General features: G+C 31.3%; 1 protein-coding gene across 1 annotated transcript in view; it reads right to left on the bottom strand.

Annotated features, from left to right (window-relative positions):
* Window positions 1–21451, bottom strand: part of LOC126893426 (uncharacterized) — a 111501-nt gene extending 90050 nt beyond the window's left edge. Inside the window, exon 1 of the mRNA XM_050663604.1 lies at window positions 21298–21451. Coding sequence (XP_050519561.1) covers window positions 21298–21451 — 154 coding nt within the window. The remainder of the gene's footprint in view (window positions 1–21297) is intronic.
* Window positions 21452–22416: the final 965 nt, after the last annotated feature.

The following is a 22416-nucleotide window of genomic DNA, read 5'->3' as shown; positions in this document are numbered from 1 at the left end:
TTTGTTTTTCTGTAAGACAAAAGTTGGTTAAGATTCGGTGTTTCTAAATTTGCATACACTAGTGATAAGTGACTCGTTCAAGCCCTTTTAACTGCAGCTCTTTCAAAAATAAGGACTTTGAACCGATGAAACTTACAGATCATATGATCAATACATACGCGAGTAAAAAACTTGTGAACTGGTAACAATTAAGTTCATTTGAAATGCTAATTAGGGGGTGATTTTCCCGATTTCTTACAAAAAAGGGATCAAATTTACTTTGAGCGCAACTTGTTTACTTTTGATACTAAAAAACTTTTTTAAAAAACATTAATAAGCATTTTTTAAACACTTTAAAAAATTCAAAATGAGTATTTCCCAAAAATGCTTCGTTTTTTGGTTATGGCACGTTAAAATATTCGATTTGGAATTTGACGAATATGAACCTCTTTTTCATTAGCTGTAACTCTGCTTCTACTAGGTATAGTGACCTACATAATATATACACTATGTTTTTCACTTTTTTACGTGCTATATTTTTGATAAGAATTTTTTCGACCAAATACTTACTTTTTGAGTTATTTGCGAAAAACCGTCTGAAAACGTGGTTATTTTGTAGAAAAATTAACAGATTCACTCGCAAATAACTCGAAAACTATTAACTTGGTGAAAAAACTTTATGGAACAAAAGTTGCTCAGAATTAGTCATTTTATCCATTTCCGGACTTATTTCAAACATATATTTTTCACTCCCAAAAGGGGGTGAAACTCACCCCTAGGGCAAAAGCACACATCAGCACAATATTACTTTTTTTCTTTGACTTGCTAGCTATGTGTTTGCCAAATTTAATGTCAATCTAAGCGGTGCTTTAAAATTTAGAGATTTTGCAATATTTTACCTTTAAAGAACATACTATATTTTTTATAGACCCGTAGGTTAAGTGTACATTACCTCAATTTTTTTTATTTTTTTTTTATTTTTTTTTGGAAAAAAAGTTATAACGGTATAACTTTATTTTGGAAATGGCTGCAAGCCTATTTTTTATTTTGTGCATTTTATCAAACACTATATTTCCATTTTTTTTTAGATTTTTTTGTAACATTTGCCATCTTAAAAAATCCGAAAAAACTCTTTTGGGGGGGGGGGGGGGGTTGAACGTGTTTCTCCCAATTTTGAATGCACTAAAGAACTCAATTACTTCAATTTATATATATATATATATATATATATATCCTAAAAAAGCTTGGATTTGATTTATTTTCAAGTCTACAAAATAGGGAAAATCTTTAAAAACCCCCTAAAAAACAGTTTTTCGGAGTTCTGAAGGTGGAGAACCTTACAGAAAAATCGGAACAAAATAGAAATAAAGTGTTTGGTAAAGTACACAAAATAGAAAAATAGACCTGCAGTCACCTCTAAAAAGAACTTATACGCTTTAAAAAAAAAATGGTTTGATGTACCTACACTCATTCTACGGGTCTATAAAATTAGACATGTTTGTAAAATCCTCAACTTTGTGTGTGAATTTATGGAAATTTTAAAATTAATTGCATCCCAACTAAGAAACAAAAACGAAAAATGATTTTTTTATAATTTCAGGGGAGGAGGAAGGGAGGTGATGGGTTAAAATTGCGCCGAGTCCTTTTTTATTTACATAGAATGTAAAAAAATTGAATTCTGGGAGTGAGTGCATTTTGCCTATTTTAGCGGGGGGTATCTTTTAATTTATTTATCCCGTCCAGAAGTGGAATGTTTGATGCGCCACTGTCGACGTATGTGCTACTAAAATATGATGGGATAGTCCTCATATCATGTTTTATTTTTTATGTTTAAATGGATTGTTACTACTTATGTTTAAAATCCGAAAAATTGGTACACCGTAATATACATAAAGTACGTAAAATATTATTTTTGGAATTTTCTGTGCTGGTTTTCTATTTGGCCTCTTTATATAGTAAAACTATTAATAGGGAAAATAATAAACGATAAGGAAACGACTTAAAAAATTAAAAGTAAATCCGAAAAAAAATAAACAATATAAAATACACTATTAATAACAGACAATATAAATGCTTTATAGTTTATAAGTTCTAATGATAAACCAGGAAATGATGAAAAAATTAAAAATTTTTCATTGATTCTCAATAGCTTGCGACTATTGAAAGAAAAAATTCCTCGATCTTACTATTTCACACTTTTTACTTAAAACCATTAAAACTAGTGAAGATAAATCTATTTCAACTCTTTTCAGAATTAACTTAAATTACAGATATTCATCAACTTTTTTTTCCTCTTTTTTAACCTAATTTGATGGATAAAGCGTCTGATGTCAAAACTGAATCAAGGTATAACTAATATCCTAAATGCTAATAGCGCGAAGTTGGGATTCTAAATGAAAAACTGCAGCTTTTCCGCCTTTTAATAAGCATATTTTCAATTTGAATAACTAAACTTTTAACTAATGAATAAAATATGCGATGGTGGCGCACCAAAAGAAAATGGTCGCTGTGTTTTAGTTTTTATAAGATAATTGTACGTTTATTAAATAAACAATATTAACACAAAAATATTACTTAAGTTATACTCTTTGGGGTTTGGTATGTTTGATTTGTTTTTATTTGATTACCTATTTATCTTTTTTTTTCTAATTTTTGTATATTTTTTTTTATATCTTTCTTAAACTACATGAAAATGTGTACAATTTTCCTTATTTCTAAACTTGACTAATATTTTTATTTAATACTAGCTCTGCATTTCTTTTTTTTAAGTTATTGTATTTAGGAAATGATACGTAAGGGTCTTTTTCTAAAATTAATATTTTTTCAATGCAATATATTTATCATTTAGGTCAGTAATATCTCTATACAATTTTTTATAAACTGCTCGTCAAAAGTTAGGGATATAGAAAATTATGCTGATTTTCATAGTTGATTTTTCCGCGAACAGACGGATACCGCTATTTTTTTTTATTTTAGATTTTTCATTAGTATTTACACAATTGTGAAAAGGTTTACTCAAACTTATTTTTTGTACTTATACCGGGTGGAAGAAAAGAAATGTTTTTCTTATGTTAAGTTTAAGACACCCTGTAGGGAGAACGAGGTACAAATGTGAGCATACATCACAATCCTATTGTAGTCTTATATTTTGTGAACATGTCGTTGTCTGAATGTCCCTGATATCTTTAGAAACAAAAAAATGGACGGATTTGTAATTTAACATGTGTTTTAACTGAAACAAAAGTTTGAGACACCTTGTATGGAGAAAAAGGCACAAAGGTGAGCATACCTCGTTATTATATTGTAGTCTCGTATTTTGTGAATATTTTATTTTTTTAATTTCTCTGATATCTTTAATAACAAAAAAACTAGACGGTATTACTCTTTAATATGTGTTTCTATGTTTCACATGTGTGATGTGATGCATGTCGTCAGTTAAAACACATATTAAAGAGTAATACCGTCTAGTTTATTTGTTATTAAAGATATTAGAGAAATTAAAAAAATAAAATATTCACAAAATATGAGACTACAACATAGTAACGAGGTATACTCACCTTTGTGCCTTTTTCTCGCTACAAGGTGTCTCAAACTTTTGTTTCGGTTAAAACACATCTTAAATTACAAAACCGTCTATTTTTTTTGGTTCTAAAGATATCAGGGACATTCAAAAAACAAAATGTTCACAAAACATAAGACTACGGATGATTATGAGCCTTAGAAGGGAGTACTTTTAGCCTCTCATTATGTTGCCTAGATATTCCAGTGTTCTCATTTTTATTGTTTTTATGACTTCACATTCCCTCCCCATCCCAATACATCTTGATTTGTCCATGGTATTTTCCACATTCTCCTGTAGCACCACATCTTGAATGCCTCAATGTTTTTGATGTTTGTCCTTTTCAATGTCCAAGCTTCCATGATGTACAATAGTACGGAGAAAACATAGCACCTTAACACTCTCGTTCTTAATTTCAAATTTATGTCCCGATAGGGATACTGTTACAGCAGGAACTGTTAATATATATACATTTCTATAAAATTTATTCTATAAAATTAGGCTACTAAAATTTACATTATGAATGCATTTAAACTATCACTAATATTCCTTTGTTTTTTAGGTTTTGTTCATTTTATATAAGTATCTGCTAAAATAAAATATTTTACGTTAACGTTCTTCGGAAATTTAGTCACTTCCGAAAACATAAAGTATCGAAATTTTTTTATAATTTCAATTGAATTGGATCGAACCCCGAATACCTTTCAAACATTTATTCAGTAAATTGGGCGAAAGAAATAATTCTTATTGGGAAATATCCTGGGTACATTTTAGGGACCTTTTTGTTTGTTTCCTTCCCGCTTAATCTCATTGTAAATTCAAATGAATTTTGAATAAAAAGAGAAACGAGCTAATCCGGCTGAATTAATTTGGCGCTTAAGACAATAAAACGTTCTTTGGCTTACGTAAGGATTTGGCAAGAGCTGTTTTCTAACAGAAATTGCGATGTCTTAGCAGCATGCAGCGACAAAAATTTGTTAGAATATAAAAATAGTGGTGTAGCATTTTAAAGACTCTAGTTTTTAAAATTTTTATTGAATTATAAACACACAAAAAAAAGAATGTGTGTGTACTTTGTACGCACGTAAGAAGTTATAGTTCTATTATTATGATTTCAACGAAATTAATATACTTGACAGGTTATTTGTATTTTATTTAAATATTAAACTAACTTTCTTTACCTACCACTTTTAAATTTTTTTGAAGTTATACTTCTTTAGGCGCGATTTCATTGAGGGTGAAATTTTATTGATCTGCGCGCATGCGCACACCGACAGTATGGTATTAGTCGTTTTACGGGCTCTGATTGGGTGTTGAAATGATCTGCCAATAATTGTTCAATATGGAGGTTATCGGTAAACAAAAGTAGTTTTTATTAAGAGGCATGCATAGCTTCACTGATGAGGCACGAGGATGCTGAAATGGCTATATGGAGATGGTGGTCCAAATCTGAACCGAATATAAACAAAAATCTGCATTTATAGTTTTTATTGTTGTGAGGACAGAAATAAAATCAAATTTATATAATTATAGTGACTTTTTAAATAGTTTTGAAAAGCCACAAGTACGTAATTCTAAATGTTTCAGTTGTATTCCAATAAAAAATTATCTTCATACCTATCTATTTGGAAAATGTAAAAAAAAATAATGCAGTTACCTATTAGTAGGCAATGCTTTAATTTACATAATCTGATTACGAACAAACTTTCTACAAATCTTCATCTAATATATCGTTTTCTTACTCTATATTTTGTTGTATTTTAATTCGACAAAAATCAAACTAATAATTTCATTAAATTCCTATAAATAAAAAAATGTCAAAAAGTTTATGGTGTAAACGTTTAGTTTGTGGATATTCCCACATGACGTATAAGCGAAGGTGGTGCAGTTTGAAATCGCTTCAACTTTCGTACGGCGGGATAGACGTGAAGTGGGTTCAAGCCCCAAGCAAGTCGTTATTTTTTAATTTTTTTTATAGATTTTATGATTATAAGTATATTATTATATAATTTTTTCAGAAAATACGTATTTGATTAAAATTTTTGGCAACAATAATTGTTGCCAAAAATTATTGTTCAGAAATCATTTGTGGCATTTTTCAATGTGTTTGTGTGTGTTTTATTCTTTTATTTTTTTAATTTTTGGTATTGTTTTAATAAAATTTTTTGGAAAGTAGTAGAGAAACTGTTTAAAGTATATTGATTTCGTTGAAATCATATAATAAAAGTATAACTTCTTACGTGCGTACAAAGTACACACATTCTTTTTTTATTAAAACGATACCAAAAATATAAAAAAAAGAATATGAATCTTCCGGTATTTGAACTCGGGACCTCTTGATCTCCGGTCACACGCTCTACTACTGAGCTATATCCCTTTTGCTTTGACAGGTTACAAGATTTCTCATACATACTGACCAAGTGAAGTATACAAAAATACTTTAAATATACATACTTACTATTATTATAAAATATCTTATTCCCGAGGAAGACAAACCCAAAGACACAAAAATTATAATAAATAATACATTTACTAAGAACACTAATATATCACCCTTTTATATGATATAGTATGACTTATTTGCGCTGACAGTGCTGATACATACATATCTTGAAAGATTAGCAACGAAATACATACTGTATGTGTGCGCATGCGCCCGGCATGTGATAAAATTTCACTCTCGATCGTAAAGAAGTATAACTTCAAAAACGAAAAGTTGGTAAATTCATCAAAATATACAGGATGCATTAGAACGTATGTATACTCATAGACAAAAATATTGCATATGCATGTGGAATGAAATTTTTTGCGCTGCTATGCTTAGCTCCTCTGTATCATAGGAATAGGATTTCTGTTCCGAATGCGATGTTTTAAAGTACCACATAAATGCTATAGTCGGCTTTAAATCTGATCTGAGCTACTGGCCACTATAATTTTTAAATTGAATCTCATCAAGGTAAGAATTCAATATAAATAAATGACAAGAAGGCGTGCATTTAGCACCAATATGTCATATTCAATATGGCTTGCAAATGGCAAAACATGATCTTCTAAAACGATTTCTTTGTAAATATCAGTTGGAATTCGCCTAATCACCTTCAGGTGTTCGGTATGTCCTTTCAAAGCAATACTGCTCCGTAACACTAGATCGCCACTATCAACACTAACGCTCTGTATGAGGTTACAACTGACATATTCTTCGCTAACTCTTCTGTAGACGAAGTTTTATAAATCTTGCTTCCATATGGTAAACGGTATGCCAGATGTAATCTCACACAGAGTGTTAATCTTGGTGATGGCGGCATAGTGTTATGAAGTGGTATTTCTTGGAAAGGAGATACCGAACTTATGTAGGTGGTTGGATGAATGATAGCTGATATGTACTTTAAGAACATTTTAGAAGATCATATTTTGCCATTTGTCAGCCATCTTGGATAACAAATTCGTGTTAGTGCATCATGACGCAAGTCTTCATGTCGGTAGATTAGTGAATACTTACCTTGATGAGGTTCAATTTAAAAATAATATTGGCCACCATATAGCGTATTTTAAATTAAAATCGGGTTATACCATTTTAGTCGAAGCAATAAAGCACTCAGTCTCCAAAAAAAAAAACGACAAGACGGATCTTAACAATTCTTTTTGCATTCGATTCGTGAATACACCAGGAAACTTTGTGACCCCGAGCCATAATATAATATTGAAAAACTGCATACAAAAAATGCATTCTTAAAGCGCATCTCAAACAGACAATAAAAAAATTCAGAACTCGTCAACTATCGGCGGAAATGAGTTCAATTTTGTTACTCTGAGGTTTTTGGGCTGAAAACGAATATGACGTCGTAAGTGATCTCCGGAGTACCTGGTGTCAAGGGTACCTACAGTTTACCTCGTCATTAAAATTTATTAAAAAATTAGTCAAAATCATTACTCGGGGGGTTTTTAGGGTCACTAACAACGAATATGACATCGGAAGTGATCTACGGAGTACCTGGTGTCAAGAGTACCTACTCCTTTACCTCGTCTTGTGGAGCTTTCGGCAAAAAATTTATTAAAAAACTAGTCAAAAATCATTACTAGGGGGATCTATGGGGTCGCTAACGACGAATATGATATCGGAAGTGATCTCAGAAATATCTGGTGCCTAAGGTACCTACTGTTTACCTCGTCATCGGGAGTTTTCAGCAAATTCATTAAAAAATTAGTCAAAAATTATTACTCAGGGGGTTTTTGGGGTCGCTGACGATGGATATGACATCGGAAGTGATATCCCGAGTACCTGGTGCCGAGGGTACCTACTGTTTATATCGTGACTAATGATTTTTCACTAATTTTTTAATGAATTTGCCGAAAATTTCGGAAGACGCGGTAAACAGTAAGTACCCTGGGCATTGGGTACTCCAGAGACCACTTCCGATGTCATATTCGTCGTCAGAGATCCCAAAAATTCCCCGAGTAATGAATTTTAACTAATTTTTTAATGAATTTGCCGAATACTTCAGAAAAAGAGGTAAACAGTAGGTACCCTGGGTACCAGGTATTCCGTAGATCACTTACGATGTCATATTCGTCATCAGCGATCCAAAAACATCCGAATAAACCTTTTTGGCCAATTTTTTAACAAATTTGCCGTAAACTCCAGATGGCGAGGTACCCTGGAATTCCGGAGATCACTTCCGACATCAGATTCCTCGCGAGGGACCCCAAAATCCCCCAAGTAATGATTTTTGACTAATTTTTTAATACATTTTTTGCCGAAAACTGCACAAGTCGGGGTAAACAGTTGGTACTCTGGCCACCAGGTACTCCGTAGATCACTTCCGATGTCATATATTCGTCCTTAGTGACCCTAAAAACCCCCCGAGTAATGATTTTTGACTAATTTTTTAATCAATTTTAATGACGAGGTAAACAGTAGGTACTTTGGGCACCAGGTACTCCGGAGATCACTTACGACGTCATATTCGTTTTCAGCGATCCCAAAAACCCCAGAGTAACAAAATTGAACTTATTTCTGCCGATAATTGACGAGTTCTGAATTTTTTTTATTGCCTGTTTGAGATGCACTTTGCATTTTTTGTATGCAGTTTTTCAATATTATATTATGGCTCGGGGTCACCAAGTTTCCTGGCGCATTTACGAATCGAATGCAAAAAGAATTATTAAGATCTGTTTTGTAGTTTTTTTTTTCGGAGGTAAGGCCGATTTTAGTGCTTTATTGCTTCGCCTATTTGTATGATACATTAAAATGTCGCACTCAGAAAGAAATCCCAATTCTATGACACTGGGGGCAACACAAAAAATTTTATTTCACACAATAATTTCAAAATATGCAATATTTTTGTCCGTGAGTGTATTTTCACGATCGTGAAATAATATACGGTTTAGTATTGTTTATTGAAAATTACTCGTTTCAGTATCGCTTTTCACTATCTTTACAGTCTCTTCTCGTTCTTGTTCCTCTTGGTCTCCATTCTGCAACCTTGTTTATCCATGTATTTTCTGCTCTACGTACGTGGCCGTTCCAATTTAGTCCTCTTGTCGTAAATATGTGTGTGGTTACTGCCTTCTAGGTCCCAATTAATTAAAACTCTATTGTTTGGTTCAAATACATTATATTTACAATCACCTCCATCAGCCTAACCATAACAATGTGTTTACATTTAACAGTAACGACCTACTACAACAATAATAATAATGATTATGTTATCATCGGGCGTTTACTTATATATTAGAATGAACTTTGCAACCTCACGCGTCGGCCTTGGTCAAGGGCGGACAATTTATGATATGCTTTACTTTCACTCAAACATCTTTTGTACAGGGTGATATTATAATACCACACCTCCCCGTTTTGTTAAAATTACATATTTTTAAAATGAGATTGATTGTCCATCATCGCCTTTTAGGAGATAGACCTTATATTACTTATATAGTTAAAAAAATCCTATTCTACACAAAAGTTCATATTTTCCCTATACTAAACTGGTATTTTATAACCTATCACTAGTTCACGTACTTTCACGTCGTGTCTTTTCGTCCTTTTTTTTCGTTCACTAATTCACTTCATCAAAACAGTGTCCACAGTGAATGAAATTGATCCTAACTTTTAATAGTCTTTTAGTGCCTATAAGCCGTAACTAATCTAATTGTAATAAAATCTCGAATTTAATACTTCCTAAGCTAAGCTAAATCTAAACCTCTATTAAATGGTATATATAAGAAAAGGAATTTAACGTTACTTTACTATTTCATCTTATTATTTCAGTCTTATTTTGATTTATTTATATACGCCTTACTAACTTTAAAATATTGTACCTATAATAAAAATGTAATCTCTCTAAAAACTTCTAATATTTCTCTAACAAACTTCTAATAACTTTCTTGTAGCTTTCTTTCTTGTATATAGATAAAAGTTATAGCAATAACTTTTATCTATAATAAAGATTTAATCTCTCTAAAAACTTCACCTTTTGTGTCCCTTTGCTTACTATCTACTAACACTTATTGTAAGATATTGTCTATCCTTAATTCAAACACTTCCATTTTCCGCGAAAATTTAACCTGAATTCATTATCTACATTTAAAAATAAGTTATTTATAATTTACGTTACTTTAGAGAAAAAAATTTACAGCTTTAATTCTTAGACATATTTCAATGATTAGCTACTTATTTGCTTAGTATCTTCTTAATTTTGCTTCTTTTCTTGCAATTTTTATGTGTCTTCTTTCATTTTTCCCACATATTTTACTAAAAATTCTCTTTTTTCTTTCTTTTCTTCTTGTCTGGTACTACAACTCATATAATTAATTTTTCTTCATATAATAGCACTTCTACAGTGTATATAATTCATCTTCATATACATATTTCATATAACCATCATATATCATTTATGTCATATATCATTTCATATAAAATCATAATCATCACTTCATATACTAGCTCCGATACCTTCGTTTTACCTTAATAAAAGAGGTTTCACTCGGATATCTTAGTTCTCCGCCAATATTAACCCGAACTTTCGCCCTGATCTGTACGCACCATTTAGGTGGTATAGTTAACTCAAAACACGAAATAGGTATTTTATGCGGTTCAAATTCTTCTAAAAATATCACAACCTCAATCCCTTGCTTTGAGGCCGTTGTTTATTCACGAATAATCATGAATAAAATAGGTACCCTTCAAAACACAGAGTGGGTCTCTAATAAGCGTTCAAGCTTCTATAAATCACTTAGTACCTTCCTAATTTGACAAGAGCCGTGGGTTTCTTATTGTCTCAAGTTGCCTCATAATATTTAGCTTATAATATTGTTAGTTCTTCTTCTTATCTATATAGTTCTTCTCCAAATTCCTTATCTCGACGCATCAGGTCGGTTCGTTAAAAATTTACCTATCTCTTGCTTGTAGCAATGTTTGTCGTATGTCATCACTAATCATTATTTATTAAAAAAAAATATCATTTATCACTCAAAAAATATTAATTCAGGTTCATATCATACAAAAAACACAAAATCGATGAAAATGTATCTATATAATCAATAAATATCAATAATAAAAACAACTGGCTAATAAAAATTCAATAATAGTATACCTATTCTACAAAAATTCAGTAAAAAATTAAAAAATAGCATATGCAAAAGTTAGATAAAAATATTCAAAATAAGTTTATATCTCAAAATTCGATAGAAATTTTTGAAAAAAAATTCGATATTCCATAAAATATTAAAAAATAACCGTACTAAAAATAGAAATCGGATAGAGATTTTTCAAATAAATTCAATAAAGATTCAAAATTCAATAAAAATTCAATAATAGCATATACAATAAACTTCGACAAAAATATTCAATTCAAAAATCACTTCATGTTTCAAAATTCATAGATATTCTTAAAAAAAATCGATTCTTCATAAATTATTCAAAAATCAGCAAAGATAAATATTCAATGTTCAATAATAATATGTATATAAAAACTGAGGGAAGCATTTTCAATAAAGATAGACTAAATTTCTTACTTACATTTTATCACTTTGTCTTTTCACTGGGTTGGGGTCCTATATTCTTCCTGGGTCCTGGTCAGTTTTCGCCGTCTTCGTTTCCAAGCTGGTGCCGCCATCTTTGTTCCTTACAGAAGATTCTCCAATTAGTTTACAGGAACGCCATGTCGTAAACATGTGTGTGGTTACTGCCTTCTAGGTCCCAATTAATTAAAACTCTATTGTTTGGTTCAAATACATTATATTTACAATCACCTCCATCAGCCTAACCATAACAATGTGTTTACATTTAACAGTAACGACCTACCACAACAATAATAATAATGATTATGATATCATCGGGCGTTTACTTATATATTAGAATGAACTTTGCAACCCCACGCGTCGGCCTTGGTCAAGGGCGGACAATTTATGATATGCTTTACTTTCAATCAAACATCTTTTGTACAGGGTGATATTATAATACCACACTCTGTCATTTATATACTGCAGGGCATCTTTTTCCACTTTTATTTTTCTCATTATCTCTTCATTTGACATCCTGTCTCTTCTGGTCAGGCCACAACATCTTCTCCAATATTCCATATCGGTCGCCAGAATGCTTCTTTGTTTTTATTGTTTATGATCCAAATTTCTGCTGCATGTGTCATGCTATTTTGTACTATTTTGTGGTATATATCTTTTTTGTTTTTTGTTGATTCTTCTATTTCAGATTACACTATGGAGTTGTCTTATACAAGATATTGTTTGTCACAATTTATTTTTATTAGAAAGTAATAGACTAAAAATGAATATAACTGTAGTTGTTGTTCTCTGATATAACTATGTTACGTTATAAATATCACATCTCGGTTATTTTTATTTAAATAATTATTTTATTCCAACTTCTGTTTATTTCATTAATTTGTTAACTTTCTAAGAAGACCCCAACAATTATAGAGGTATAAATCTATTGAACACCTCACTTAATCTAACCACAAAAGTCCTAACTAACAAAATCAATAAACTAACAACTTTATCAGATGAACAATGAGGATACAGATCCGGAAGATCCTGCGTAGACGCCGTATTTGTACTGAGACAAATCACAGAAAAGGCCACTGAGTACAATAAATTAGCATATCTATGTTTTATAGACCTGACAAAGGCTTTCGATCGCATCCAAGTCGAAGACGTCTTAGATTTACTGTATAGAAGAAACATACCAATCAATATTATACAAACCATCGAAAACATCTATTTTCATAATCGAATACAGGCAAAGATAAATGGAAAACTAAAGCAGTTTATACCAGTACAAAGCGGTGTCAGACAAGGTGACGCATTAAGCCCACTGCTCTTAAATATAATAATGGACGAAATAATAGAAGCAGTACGTAAAGGTCATGGTTACAGAATGGGGAACAAAGAAATCTAAATATTATGTTATGCAGACGACGCACGCCGCAATAATCGCCGAGACAGAAGACGATCTCCAAAGATTAAAACACATCTTCAATACAACAGCCAAGAAATACAAAATAATAATATCAGCAAAAAAACCAAATGTATGACAACATCTAAATACCCACTACGATGCAAAATCGAAATTGATGGGAAAATAATAAAGCAGGAACAAGGTTTAGATATCTGGGAATAGATATAACCAGTTACGGAGATGTTGAAGAGGAAGTACGACAACAAAGCTTAAAAGCAAGTAAAGCGGTGGGATCCCTTAATAACACAATCTGGAAGAACAAACACCTAAGACAAGACACAAAAGCAAGAATCTATAAAGCTGCAATTAGACCTATATTGACATACGCGGCGGAAACAAGACCTGACACATCTCAAACGAGACGACTACTAGAACTAAAAACAACAGATGAAAATACTCCGACGAATATCAGAGAAAAGTCTGTTGGATAGGAAGAGAAGCGAAAAAATAAGAAGATCATGCAATGTAGAAGACATAAATGGATGGGTGACAAAACGGAAACAGGAGTGGAACGAACACAGAATGGCAGAGGATAGGATAGTACGAATAGCACGAGATAAGTCACCAAATATACGAAGAAGTATTGGCAGACCAAGAAAAAGATGGTGCGATAATTTAAACAATTTAGGAGGCTAATATTGAAAGCAGAAACAGGCTTCAATGCCTACACACAAGAAGGAAGAAGAAGTTAACTTTCTCTTTTGTTTTAATATTTTTTTTCTAAAAATAGTTGGCGTTCAACATTCTTATTAACTAATTACTCTGTTAAATCTTCATTCTTCATTTTAAATTTTCACAGAATTGGGTTCTATTTTAGGTTGGGTTGGGTTTGGGTTCTATTATTTCGGTTCTATTTCCATTTACTCTTTAGTATATTTCTCGTATCCGTACTTCGTGTAAAATATCTGCTACTTACATGTAGTCATATAAACCCTTTGTGAGTTAGAAAGTCTAATTTCTGATTTCTGTCATATGCCTACTTTCAGTTGTGAACTATTTTCAGTTGCCTTTCAACTCCAGTATGTGAGGTTTCAATCCTCCTTACATTCCAACCACGTGGGAAGAGTCCTGTGTTACCCTGGGTAATATCCAGGAATATTAGCAACATCATAAAATTTGATTAAAAATATGTAGTAAATTATAATAGTAAAAATAAAAATGAAAGACGGTCTATGATTTTCTTTAGGTTCAGAGGCGATACACAATCTCCAGACAGCTGTTTCTGTCTTACGACGTCCTCAGTGGAGCTGCGTGCATACCTCTGAATCAAAACGAAACCAACTTTTTAAGAGGAATTAAAAAAAAAGTTTAAAATCCACTTTTAGGACGCTGTACCGACATCTCTTAAAGAAAAGAGAAACGTACCAAATACAAAATTCACCATTAAGATAAGAGTAAATAATTATTTAAATCTGAAACTTTTCTTATTGGAACCTCTTTCTAAAAGGTGTGACACACACGCGAGTAAGTACGTGAACTTATGGCTCGACGACCTTTTTCGTGTGTGTCACCGCCAGTACGCGTACTTTAAGTCCGCCGAGTAAGTACGTCGTCGATCCAACAAGTTTGAAATCTTACTTGTGTAGCCTGTACGTGTATCACTGCGTCGAGCCATGAGCCGCGAGCCGCTTTTTATTGCATTTAATTTACACCTATATTTTCACTAATTAAGCAAGTTGTCTATAAATAAAATAAATCGTTTATTATTGAAAGGAAACAAGTTACATTTTATAAGTTTTTAGAAAACCGTAAAAAACTATTTTAAGCTTTTATACTAAATTATTTTAGATTATTTGTTTTTGAGTAAACCTACTTATTTATAGGCCTACCTATTTATAGGCCTACCTTGTATTAAATTATAATAGATAAAAACAAGTGATATATTTCACATCATAATTTTGACAGCTCACCTCACTTACAAAAAATGAACGAATAAATGAACGATGCTGGTCTATTAGGACAATTATTTTTTGGAAAATATAAAACGATATTTTTTGTAAAACATAATGTAAAATGTAAGTGTTCAACTTAATGAAACGTAGGTACTGAAAATACCGACAATATACCTAAGTCTGCCGTGTGTCACCGACGGCGAGCCGAGTAAGTCCGCGATCTTTAAACCCGCGTACTTAAAGTTTGCGTGTCTATCACCGACGGCGAGCCGAGTAAGTCCGCGATCTTTAAACCCGCGTACCTAAACTTTGCGTGCCTATCACCGACGGCGAGCCGAGTAAGTCCGCGTACTTAAAGCTTGCGTATGTATCATGGGCTTAAAAGGGGTGACACACACGCGAGTAAGTATGCGAACTTATTGCTCGACGACCTTCTTCGCGTGTGTGTCACCGCAAGTACGCGTACCTTAAGTCCGCCTAGTAAGTACGCCGTCGATCCAAGAAATTTGAAATCTTACTCGTAGCCTGTACGTGTATCACTGCGTCGAGGCACGAGCCGCGAGCCGTTATTTTATTGCGTTTAAGTTACACTTATATTTTCACTAATTAACCAAGTTGCCTATAAATAATTGAATCGTTTATTGTTGAAAGGAGACAAGTTACATTTTATAAGTTTTTTGAAAACCGTAAAAAACTATTTTAAGCTATTATACTAAATTATTTTAGATTATTTGTTTTTGAGTAAACCTACCTATTTATAGGCCTACCTATTTATAGACCTACCTTGTATTAAATTATAATAGATAATAAACAAGTGATATATTTCTCATCATAATTTTGACAGCTTACCTCACTTACAAAAATTTTTGTAAAATATAATATAAAATGTAAGTGTTCATTTTAATGAAACGTAGGTACTGAAAATACCGACAATATACCTAAGTCTGCCGTGTGTCACCGACGGCGAGCCGAGTATTTAAGTCCGCAATCTTTAAAACCGCGTACTTAAAGTTTGCGTGTCTGTCACGCGCTTCTAACATCCTTAATCCCTGACTTTTAAATTATAATACCTTTCAACATTTGAAGGGTTTTTACCCAAAACATTTTGGTGTCTCAGGCATGCACACTATTAGGTATTTTAATATTGATGATGGATTTTTTAATCCAAAAACGTTCTGTGATGTAATGTAACCCTTATTTAGGGACTTCTAAATATACTTTTTACGAAGGATCTAGTATTTTTGTGATTTATGTTACCTATACAGTCAGCTACAGGAATTTTATTTTCCTCGTGGATATAAGTAAATTAGACATGCAACAAGAAAACATCATTTTGTTTGAACTCCAGGGTAATAAGCTAGAAATAGACCATGTTCGGGACACTCAAAGATCCAGGTAGATGACTACTTTTTTAGTTATTGTATACATATATAGGATGAAAACCTACCTGTTTCCTGCCTAGAGTTCGCGTCCGTTTTTTAATTATTAACAATTTAGTGCCAAAATCGCGATTTTTTCGATTTTTTGCACCCCATTCAAAAGCTAAATAGTTGACATAAATTTACAAAATTTAATTTTTTAGAACATTAAAAAACCTTCGAAGTGCCGATTTTTGAAAGTTAAAAAGTTAATTTGTTGCTACGCAAACTGCAAAATAAGTGAAAATCGTAATAACTTTTAGTAAAACTACCTTAGAACATTAGTGCTTCACGCAAAGTTGGGTATTGGGATACTTAACAAACCCTCAAAATTTGAGACCGATCCATTAATTAGTTTAAGAGTTATTCTAATTGATTTTCCCAGAGACCGTTATTTTGCAATAACATAAGACAGAAAATAATGAAGATAGGGCAATTCTGCGTATGCTAAATGAAACTAGAAAACTGATACTATCAAAATGTACTAAAAAACGATAAAAAATCATCTAATATAGTCAAAAATCCTAATACCAAATTTGTGAAATTTTGTAGTTTAAAAACATTTAGAATAACTTTAAAAATATTGTCCGTAGAAAAAGTCATTTTACATATTAGAAAAGCTGGTATTTTACACGAATTTTTAAAAATGTAGTTCAATTGGTGGCTAGTTGTGGTAAGTGAAGGGGGAGCTGGGACCCGACAAATGCACGAGTTCAAAAACTAAAAAAAGCAACTTAAAACTACTATCATTTTCTATATCTCGGGATCTACTGAATATATTTTGATTGTTCTTTTTTTAATTTGTATATAATTTTTCTGTACATTACAAATATGCAATTTGTCTAGACATTTATTAATTAATAAACAGTCTAATTTGTTTAAACAATTTTTAAAGAAATAATTTTTTTCCCAAAAATCCATGATTTTAATCATACTATCCCTATTAATCATAGAAAAAGTTAAGGTATACTTTAATAAATAAATTATCTTCAATAAATAATTATCTAATAAAAATATTTTATTTATTAAAATGTACTTTAACTTTTTCTGTGATCATTAATGATACTATGATTAAAAAATAGATTTTTGTAAAAAAATATTTTTTAAAAAATTGTTTAAACAAATTAGACTGTTTATTAATTAATAAATTTATAAACAAATTGCATATTTGTCATGTACGTAAAAATTACATACCAATTAAAAAAGAAAGATCAAAATCCATTGAGTTGATCCGGAGATAAAGCAAATTATATTCGTTTGAAATTGCTTTTTCGGTATTTTAACTCGCTGGATTTGTAGGTTCCCTCTAATCGTTTGCAATAAATTTTTGAAAAATCGTAGAGGGTGGTATGAAGGTATTATGATTGTGCAAATTTTTTAGGAAAATATACAAACCCCATTATTTAAAATGCATTAATGAGATTCCTTAATTATTATAAACAAATTAGCTGTGAATTAAAAAAAACATATGGTTAACTTTGTCCCAAATGAGCCCAGGCTAAATTTTTTTATTTGAAAATTCGTGTAAAAATACTATCTTTTCGAATATATAAAAAGATTGTTTCTACGGACAACATTTTTAAAGTTATTCTAAATGTTTATAGAGTACAAAATTTAAAAAATTTGGCATTAGGATTTTTGAATATGTTAATTATTTTTTTATCTTTTTTTTAATACATTTTGATACTATCACTCCTCTACTTTTGTTTGACATACTCAAAATTGCTCTATCTTCATTATTTTCTGTCTTATCTTATTGCAAAATAAAGATCTCTGCGATAAACAAATAGAATAACTCTTAAACTAATTAATGGATCGGTCTCAAATTATGAGAGTTTGTTAAGTACCCCAATATCCAACTTTGGGTAAAACACTAAAGTTCTAAGGTAGTTTTAGTAAAAGTTATTAAAAAATAACGATTTTCACTTATTTTGCAGTTTGCGTAGCAACAAATTAACTTGTTAACTTTTAAAAATCGGAATTTTGAAGGTTTTTCAATGTTATAAAAAACTGAATTTTGTAATTTTATGCCAACTATTTAGTTTTTGAATGGAGTGCAAAATATCGAAAAAATCGCGATTTTGGCAGTAAATTGCTATTAATTAAAAAGGGACGCGAACTCTAGGCAGGAAACAGGTAGATTTTCTTCCTATAGGTCTACAATAACTAAAAATGGAGTCAGCTACCTGGATCTTTAAGTGTCCCGAGAAAATCCTTATTACCCTGGACTATTACTAATTCTGAAATTTTTGATTCTTTTAACGCATTATAAAAGTCCTTGTGTTAAAAACAGCTTTTCAGTGTTTAAAATTGAATAAACGGAATTTAATTATCCATTTTACCATTTTATATTTCTATTCTATAACGAGAATCATAAAACTGCAAATATTCTCTTCGGTCTGTACTACATGTTTTTATTTTTATTGGCATTTATAACGGCATAACCTGTATTTATGGCGAAAAATAGTATTACATTTTTGTTTTTATTTGGCCTTATGCAAACGGTCTTTTATGCTTTGTTCGAGTTTAATATCATAAACGCCAATAACCAGTAAACAGGACCTTTTATAGGAAATCGATTTAAATAAAAGGACAGACGATCCCGGTCAGATTGGTCGAGGAGAATACAGGAGCAGTAAAAATGAATAAATGGATCTGGCATAAGCGCAACAGGGATTTTTCTCTTATTAAGAATGTGTTACACAAACAAACAATGGAATGAGTTATCCAAAACCACGCGATTCAACTGAGCGAAAGTATTCGTAATCACGTGTTGATCAAGCAGATATTGCCCAAAAAAACATTAGCGGTGGGGAAGAAATAGGTTTGGTATTTACCACATTTCATTTTGGCAAGAATATTGAGACATACAGTCAATTATTATGGCTTAATCCCATGGTACAATAAATTTCCATGGTATGGCACGTAATGTTCCAAAATCGGTCGCTTTCGCGAATGACGTTGTAAAGATCCTTCTTCACGCAATATTTGAATATAGTTTAATAAGAAAGACTTTTTAATTTTAAATTTTTAATATAATTTGGCTAATTTAATTATAATAATTATAAAGAAAAGATAAAGTTGTGTTATTATACAGTGGAACCCCTATAAGTCGGCCCTCGATAACCCGGAAGTCCGGCGGACTCGGACCGATTTTCATCAGACAAACATTTCAACAATAAAAATGTATGTAATATATGCTTTTTCTCATGAGGATCTTTCAGTGCGTCACATTTTTTCGATTTCTTTCTAACGCATTAAATTTTATGTGACAGAAAAAAACGCACGTCGGTGATTACATTTCGTCGGTGACATTTATAACATTTATTCTAGTTGTCAATAGATGGCGCTATAATCGAAAATAAAATAATTTGCCAATTATATAATATATATCTACGAATATAATCTGAACAAATTAAAAGACTATACAAATCAAAGAAAATACCATTTTATAAATGCAATAAACACAATTGATTTTTATTTATGCCAAATTGCAAATAAAATTTGACAACTATCAGATTTAACTAAAATGTCATATCACTAAAATGTATATTATCACGAACTTACCTTTTTTCTATCATTTGTGACGCACTGAAAAATGCTCATGAAAGGAAGCATAATATTTGAGAGATAATATGTATTTGTGTAATTTGAACTATACGATAGTAAAAATGACTCATGGCACACGGCGGCAGAACAACGTTCATTGTCTCGGATTATCGGAAATAACAGGCACCTGTTATTCCTTTATTTATTTCAAACTGTCGTAACATTGTTTAAAAAAGACTAAAAGACTATTTAAAAAATTCTTTTTTAAACAATGTTCTTAGTCTCCACTGTTCTTAAATAACATAACATCGTTCCGATTGTGACCATGTTGTGTGTAGTACAGTCGTATTTCAATTATAACGGAGTTTATTTGTAAATATACCGTATTTTATTAATTTTTACCATATTCTCCGGTTAACCCGGATCGGTTGTGGTCCCGATTAATCCGAGTTATCGAGGTTGCACTGTAATATTTAATAATAAAAAATATTTTGTAGCTAATTTAATTTTGATGGCTTTGGGGGTAGTTATTTTAGCGAGGTTTTGAAACTGATAATTTAGAAACTTGTTATTTTGTTAACACATATATCCATTATAAAGCATTTTTTAATTATTTTTTGTTTATTATACATACAGGTTGATCAAGTGGTACTCCAGAGTTCGATATGTCAGTTGTTTAAAGATACAAAATAAGTAATATCCACATAAAAATGGGTCGCTACAAATTTTAAAATTATTTTCAAATATACAGGGTATCCCACTTCTTAATTTGTTGATGATCACTTTGTAATTTAGGTACTCAAAATTTGCAGCTAGACTTGAGTCCAGACTTGAGTACAAACACTAAACACAAAAACAAACAAATACACGAAAGCAAATAAAACTATGTAGACACTAACGAGTAAATGTTCTTAAATTAGTCTATACAAACTGTAGCACATATATACTATCCAAAGAAACTGAAAAAATTCGCTAACTTAAGTTAATTATAAGAATTTTGCAAAATAATCCACATAATAGTAACTATCATTACAAATAATGGCTCAGAGGGATCTTTGCCCCGTCACACGCTTGACCTCATCTGTCAAATGTCATGCGCAAAATTTTACCAATGGCTTAATCCCATATAAACATATTTATAGTTTGAACATTTACCTTATTTTTTTTGCTGATATTCTGCCCCATTAACACAGAACTTTCTATACCATGTCTATTTAAATCTCTAAATTTAGACAAAATATCACTTGGGTAGTTTTGTGTTTTCACAGACGATATACAATATTTTTTAACATTTACCTAAGGTATTAATTAATTTAATACCTAATAAGTAATATATTGTTATAATTCCGGTTTACAATTATACAGTTATTCTATCATTAACGCTATTAAACATCTCTTAGAATTGATTATCACTAGATTTGAATTTACCCACTCTGTTGGCAAAATCTGAGGGAAATATACGAGGTAGACCAAGGTTGAGATTGACCATCCATCTATCCAATGGCACAACAGCCCAAACCGGACCTTGGCCTCCTTCAGCAAGCTTCTCCAATAATTTCGATTTACTGCTGTTCTTTTCCATGAACGCGTTTTTAGGAGGATTTTGGCATCCTCATCTACCGTCTTCCCATCTCTTTTTTGGTCTGCCCACCGCAATCTCTGCAGTTTAGTGTATTTTGCTCGTGTTGGTTCGCTCTATTGTTCGTATATTTCTTTATTATACCTAATTCGTCGCGTTGTTATTTTCACTTATTGGGCCCAGTATCCTACGGAATATTTTTCGTTTTATCACGTCTAATGGCATTAGTAGATTTCTGTGCTATAAAACCCATGTTTCACACCCACAACCCATGCAACCAAATAACTTTTACAAAACGTTCAAAAGGCGTCATAATTATCACCAAACCACGTCAGTTAATAACGTTTTTTCGACGTCGAAAGTCACGTGAATATGTCCCACCATAACTGACGTCATTTTTATCACGTTTTAAATACGTGATATCAAAAACGTAGTTTTTATGTCGTTTTTTAAGATTATTTTTCATTTTATGGTTTTAAAAATACTCAATAATAATTATTCGTATGAGCATTGTTGGTATTGCAATTTTTCATTTAACTGTTTTAAATTTAGCTTATAACCTAAAAGTAATATCAAATGGAAGACTTTATAAAATGCATAGAATTACAATATCCTCAATGCAGCATTATAGAATTTTCACTTTGTATATAGGTATACTTACTGTGTCAAAACTGAAACAACATATAAACTAATAAATAATTTAGTAACAAATTATCCAGCATAATATTTTATTTAACGCTGTCCATTAACTCAAAAAGGATCATGAACAACACATAATTACTTCATTAACAGAAAATAAACACCAAAATATAACCTCAAACAGTTTTCAAGAATAATTATTATTGCATTAAACAACTCACTTAAGAAAAACGAATAAAAATCTCTTAATTAACACGTTTCTTCAACTAAATATCAAAATGCAAAGTTTTAGTTTACCACACAAAGCACGTAAACAATAAATGAAAAAT

The sequence above is a fragment of the Diabrotica virgifera genome, chromosome 1 (assembly GCF_917563875.1).
Source record: "Diabrotica virgifera virgifera chromosome 1, PGI_DIABVI_V3a".
Classification (NCBI taxonomy): Eukaryota; Metazoa; Arthropoda; class Insecta; order Coleoptera; family Chrysomelidae; genus Diabrotica; species Diabrotica virgifera.
The sequence above is the reverse complement of the archived record's forward strand: the minus strand, read 5'-3'. Positions and strand labels throughout refer to the sequence as shown.